This window comes from Microtus oregoni, unplaced genomic scaffold (genome assembly GCF_018167655.1).
Source record: "Microtus oregoni isolate MIOR12 unplaced genomic scaffold, Mior012 000038F_ref0000394, whole genome shotgun sequence".
In the NCBI taxonomy this organism is placed as follows: domain Eukaryota; kingdom Metazoa; phylum Chordata; class Mammalia; order Rodentia; family Cricetidae; genus Microtus; species Microtus oregoni.
The window spans coordinates 24,248,893-24,254,892 of record NW_024543097.1 but is presented as its reverse complement, the minus strand read 5'-3'; the positions used below and the strand labels follow the sequence as shown (position 1 = coordinate 24,254,892).

Sequence of the window (6,000 nt, the reverse complement as noted above, 5' to 3'; positions counted from 1 at the left end):
CCCCTGAATCAAAGGGTGACTTAATGGGACCAAAGTGAGTCCCTCTCACAGTACCCTGGCCGCCAAGTAGCCTATGACCCATCACCTGAAGAAGTAAGATGATGTGTACCTACCCACAAGTCGTGGCTGCCACAAAGAGGACAGGTGGCAGGGTGTGCAGAAAATGGGCCAAGGCGGCCAGAAGAGCAGCTAGCTGGCCTCTGCCACCATGCAGTGCCACAGGCAGGGGAGGGGCCACATGGGCTCTCTCAGACTGGCTCCTTCTGCCAAGGGCCAGAGTAGTCACAGGGAGGAAGGAGTCAGACATGCCCTAAGATCACTCTACCCTGCGCTCTATCCACTGCCTTAGCATGGCACTGACTCACAGCATCCCAGCGATCAAAAGTCCAAGAATGTGTGCTCAGCTTGTCTGTCACATTACCCTGTAAATGCCACCTAACTCAGAAACTTAGCTGGGTGTCCTTTCTGAGTATCTCACTTCCTCTTGTCTGAACTCCACATACTTTGGAATGAAATTGGCGGCTTTAAGTGCTAGAAAAAAAGTTAGCAGTAAAAAGTCAGTTGTCATAGAAAAAAAAAAAAGAGCAAAGACAAAGACTGACTGTCCTTCAGGACCCTGTGCTCCTACGGGCTCAAGTGACAAGGGCCTTGGTTCAGCAGCCGCGGGCTACAAATCCAGGGCTGTGAGGCTGCAAAGGAAGCCCCTGAACAGGTGCAGGGCCGGGCTCCGAGCCAGGCGCTGTGGACATGCTTCAAAGGTCTTTGGGAAACTAGAGCTGGAGTTCTATCCTGATGGAGTGGTTACAAGTCCACGCTCAGTAATGCCGACCGCCCTCATGGCTCACGTGGCCTGCCTGCCCTTGTAATACTACTAATGTTGCAGGACAGAAGCCCCTGGCTGTGCAGCTCCTGTGGAGCTTGAAAAGACAAGGCAAGGGCACAAGCAGACGTGCTATTCGTTCCCGAGAGAGAGGTTCACTCTGAAAACCAAGCATGACAGCAGCGCTCTGCTTGGTACAAAAGAAACAAAACCAAACCATAAAAACAACCTTCAGAGTTATAAAAAAAAAATGTACAAGAAAGAATTTAGAAAGAAAAAGTTTTCGACATTACCACCTTCAGAAAACTGCTGAATGGTGAGGGGAAAAAATGTAAAAACCACAAAACAATGTTTTCTTCAGAATCTTTTGTGAAAAATTCATACAAAAATCAACAGCAAGTTTATATCCTTTGCTATAAAAACTCATCAGGTACATATGTGCATGGAGGCTTGGAGAGGGCAGAGGCTTTGATAGAAAATAATTAAAATTAAAGTACAAACTGGTAGGGAAGTTGCCCAGGGGTGAACATGTTGGCGATCTGGAAGCTGGCCAATCTGGAGCTCAAAATTCCTTGGGCTTCAATCCAGACCCCAGCCCTCAGCACCTCAGAGCTAACACACATGTCTTTCACCTGCCAGGACCTCTGCGGTCTGAATTTATTATATATATTTATATATACTTTGTCTATAAATGCATTATAAATATTTTATCAAGATCTCATAAGAATCGTTTCTTAGCTTGGAATACAGTGGAATATATATTATACATATATATATTTATTTATACCTAAGATTTAAGCAATACTTCATGCTACCTGCTTTTAATGAAAAGCATTCCGATCGTAACACTGCAGTGTGCCTACGACATGCTTCACAACCGAATGGAGATGCTCGACCGCTATGTGACGGATGAGAAAAGAACACTTTGGATCCATTTAAAATGTGGTGGACTTCAAAACTGCCGGTGGTGTTCGCTGCTTTTGGAACTACCTCATTTTCCTTAAACAGCGATCAAACCAAGCAAGGCTGGCTGTACTGTGGCCCCTGGAGACAGTGGCTGGCGTATACTTTTGTAATGCCAGGCCAGTGTCACCAGTTCAGCCAGCCACAGGACACTGTCACACCAATTCTTGGTGATTTTTCTTAAGGCATTGTTCCTCAGACTTCAGAAAACCCAGCCACAGAAAAATCCATCAGAGCAATAAAAAAAGGCACAAACTCGCATCTTCCGATGGCTTCGAGAAGCTCCAGCTGACTCCCAGGCTCACATTTCTGTTCTGTTCAGTTTTTTTTTCTTTAAAATTTCTTCCAACTCTGTCCCTCACTAAGCTGTGAACCCCCACAGCACCCCACTAAGGTTCACAAGGCAGGCCAGAGCCATAGAAAACTCTGTTTTTTAAAAAAAAAAAGCTACAAGATGAGTTGAGTGGTTTACACGGAGACTGTGGGATTGTGGGTAAGAATCAAATGTTAAGCACCAGTTTTAATCAAGTTTTTTTCTGTATTATTAGATCTTTGATTTTCATTCCTCATGTCAACTCGATTCAGCAACTCTGCCTCAGTTGCCACAGGCTTCTTCCTTCGCGGTCTTCCCCTGGGGAACCCACCAGCGTGTGCTTGGCTTTCCGCATGTCTGTATGCCTGTGTGTTGCGCGCTGTCCTGTGTTCCATGTGATCTGCCACACCTGGTGTTCGTGTGCGTCTCCAGACCTGTGGTCCAGGGCGGCGGAAAGGCCTCCCGTTGCTGCTGCACGCCTGGTGTCCCTTTGCACTCAGAGAGAGCACCAAGGCAGAACGCAGGAATGACACGGGAAAGTTTCTTGGCTGAGCTTCAAGACAGACAAACAAAGGAGAGAACAGCAGCTTCAGGGCTACAGTGGTGGTTCCTCCTCCATAGGCTCCTCCTCCGATCTGTGGAGAGAAGGGGGTCCGGTATGGTGTGTGAGGCCCTGTGCAATCAGGCTTCCTTTCCCACAGAGTTGTTGAGATCCCTGCCCCAATTCTCTGGTGGATAGTTTTAGTTTGGAGAGTCAGTGGGCATGTCCACCATCTGTCCTGTCTATGCAGGGCTAGCCTGGCATAAGGCTGGGTGCACACAGTTAAGATTCAGGCAGGTCCTCAAGCACAGGTGTTCCCAGGGCATGGGCAGGGGCTTACCTCTTCTCAGCAGGTTTGACGCCTACAGACAGTGAGGCCATGGCGGTGACAGTCTCAGCTTCTTCGTTCTCACACTTCTGAGCCTCAATTAGAGAGTGTCCCACGGTGGAGGACAATCGCTGCAGGCAGCGCCAGTACTTGCCTGAGGGAAGAGGGAACACTCAGTGACTTTCCCACTTCTGCTGGCTTGGCTCACAGGTCACTGGGCCCAATGAAAACTTTCACTCGTGCCTGCAAAGTGCCTCTCTGAAGAGTGCTGCCTGGTGATGAACTCACACACACTTATCTGCAGCACAGGCCACTGGACATTGGGTTGGAACTTTGTGGGGCCTGGTTCCCCACATTCACAGGTCTCTGCCTTGCTGTGGGCAAGCAGAAATTCTGGGAGCAGGCACATGCAGACTCCCGGGGTTGCTCTCCAGAGCCTTGTAGATGCTGGGAATAAACCAAATCCAGACCCAGCACAGGGAGCCCTGCCTAAGCAGCTTTTTAGAGTAAGGGTGTCAGGAGAAATAGCTTTGAGGCCAGAACTGAATGGCCCAATGGGAAGTTAGTAGAAGCCTTCAGGTGTGCATCATCTATGTAGCTTTTGTACCAGGATGGGCAGACCAGAGAGCCCAGACAAGAGGTGGCAGGTGTACCTGGGGCAGGCAGGGTGCTGCATGGGTGCCTAGCTGTGTGCCGGCTGCCTAGCCCTGGGATTTGGAACTTGAATAGGACATGGGTTCTATCCTATGCAAGGTACTTCTGGTCCAGGACACGGATTTATAATCCAAAGCATTCTGGTTTTGGGCATCTGAATGAAGTAACTTGGAACCACTGGTACCCAGATTCTTTAGAATCCCGGTGTAACAGGAAATGGTTCTAGGAGTCTCTTCTTGTTCATCAAATGCCAGGGAAAAAGAGACCTTGTGTTCCTACCCCGGGTCCCATGATCAAACCACTTGGCCAGCCACTTACTGTGGATGTCCATCACTTTCTCCATGGAGTGGATGGCATTGGCATTGGGTCTTTGCTGCAGAACCTTTTCTGGCAGAGGCTCAAGCTGTAAAAGAGACACAGATATATTATGATGGAAATGGATGGCATATAAACTATGTATGTGTTAATAGATATTCAGAGCAATATCTTTGCTCCCAAAGATACAGTAATTTGTTGGGAAGATAAAGTAACTCTAAAAAGTCAACACGACCGGCATATTTTTCCTCCTTAAGGGTACAAAGGACTGTACTCCAGAAGGAGGCTACAGAGGATGTCAGTTTGGTGCCGTCGCTGTGTACCACTCAGCAGAGAAAGAACGGTTAGTTTCTTAAGCTACACTTCTATGACCCGGCCTTGCAATGCCCAAGATCTCTCATCTGTCTTTTCTCACAGATGTGGAGGATGGAGGTGAGTGGAGGGAAGTGAGTAGGTCTCTCACAGATGACAGGGCATAAAGTAGCAGGGCCCCAGGGCAGAATGAGCTCCAACAATAGCTCTGCAGACAGGCCTAGAGACCAGGGAGAACACACAAAAGGGAGAGCTAGAGCCAGTTCTAAAGGGAAGCTGATCTTACCTCGGCTCTGGGTTGAAGCCATAAAATAAAGCCACCCTGAGTTTGCCTGGCCTCAACCTGACTGCACAGCTGCCAAGTATAGTTGTTGGGCTTCCCGATCCAGGGCATTTGGCCAAGTCACTGCAGCCCTCTGTGTGACATCCATCCCCAAACTGGCTGCATGTGAGTGCTGCCAATTACATCCCAGGAAGCATGACCTTCTAACCGAAGACATCACTCAATACAGCCAGCTAGTGGAGCCAACATGGCATTAACCTCAAGCTATTCAGCAACTAAAGCAACAATGACTGAGGTCAGGCTCGGCAGGAAAAGACTGGAGAAGCTTGCAGCACCCAATGAAGTTAGAATTAGGACCTGCTTAAGACAAGCCACAGGGACACCAGAAAACACAGAGGGTCAATGTAGAACAGCGTCTCATGGCCACAGTTAGGACAGGCTGAGCATTGAGCTAACACAGCACGGAGTCATCACCCAAACTCTAACCCGAGCATAAACACAGAATTAAGTAAGTGTATGTGTGGGAAGACAGATATTCCCGATAGAATTGCTAATAATTCCAGGATACAGAACTTACTGCTTCTCCACCTATACCTCATACAGGGGAAAAGTGGTGACTTCAAGTGAAGGCAAGGTAACTGAAGTGAATACAGCTCCGTGCAGCATCACGGTGCAATACTGACAATGGTCAGGCCACTGACATCTCCCTCCCCAAGTTTATCACCATGAGCAAAACCCCACACATATTTTTTGCACTGCTGTGATAGGAGGAAGGGTTTGTTTGGGTTAGGGCTTGAGGGCTCAGTAAATCCTGGAGGGAGGTGCAATGGGGAGAGCAGCCACACAGGCAACCAGGCAGGAGCACAGGTGAAAACAAACTGCCTGAGGGCCCTGTAGACAAAAGTTATATAACTTCCTCAACAGTGTCAAACATACAAGTTTGTAAGGGACATTTTACACTTACACTGGCCAACATAAGCTAAGACAAATTCCAGAAAATCTTGACCAGAATTTCCTGAGGTCATCAGAGTCATGATGGGAGGTGGGACAGGCAGGGGAGACCAAGGGGTGCAGAAGAATCAAGCTCAACACTAGATCCTGGGTGGAACAGAGGAAGGGTCCTGTGTAGAGCTGGTGACATCCAGATATACCTGGAGTTCTGTGGACACTCAGAGGAGAGTCGGTTTCCAGGCTATGACAAAGTCTCAAGTAGTGGAAAGGTTGGAAAAAGGGGAAAGTTTCTGACTGGTGTGCGGGCACTTAGGCATTGTCACTGACACCCCCACCCCAAATAAAAGGTTCATCTGTATTATCAAAGACTGTAGGTACACACGTTCAATGTGTTTTCAATGATGAAAGAAAGAGGTCACTGAACCTGACCTGGTAGACTCGGGAAGCCAGAGTTCTGACCTGCATGTAATACCAACAACCAGAATATAAGAGTACGGAAAGCTGGGCAGTGCAAACAGTG

General features: G+C 48.2%; 1 protein-coding gene across 10 annotated transcripts in view; it reads right to left on the bottom strand.

The window, feature by feature from the left end:
* Positions 1 to 1,444: 1,444 nt before the first annotated feature.
* LOC121433402 (histone deacetylase 4) overlaps positions 1,445 to 6,000 on the bottom strand; it is a 257,632-nt gene continuing 253,076 nt past the window's right edge. For all 10 annotated transcript variants that reach the window (XM_041631766.1, XM_041631771.1, XM_041631765.1 and 7 more), the window contains 3 exons: positions 3,938 to 4,022; positions 2,978 to 3,119; positions 1,445 to 2,731 (listed from right to left, as the gene is read on the bottom strand). In XM_041631766.1, the coding sequence (XP_041487700.1) occupies positions 2,692 to 2,731; positions 2,978 to 3,119; positions 3,938 to 4,022 (267 nt within the window). In that variant the 3' untranslated portion in view covers positions 1,445 to 2,691. The remainder of the gene's footprint in view (positions 2,732 to 2,977; positions 3,120 to 3,937; positions 4,023 to 6,000) is intronic.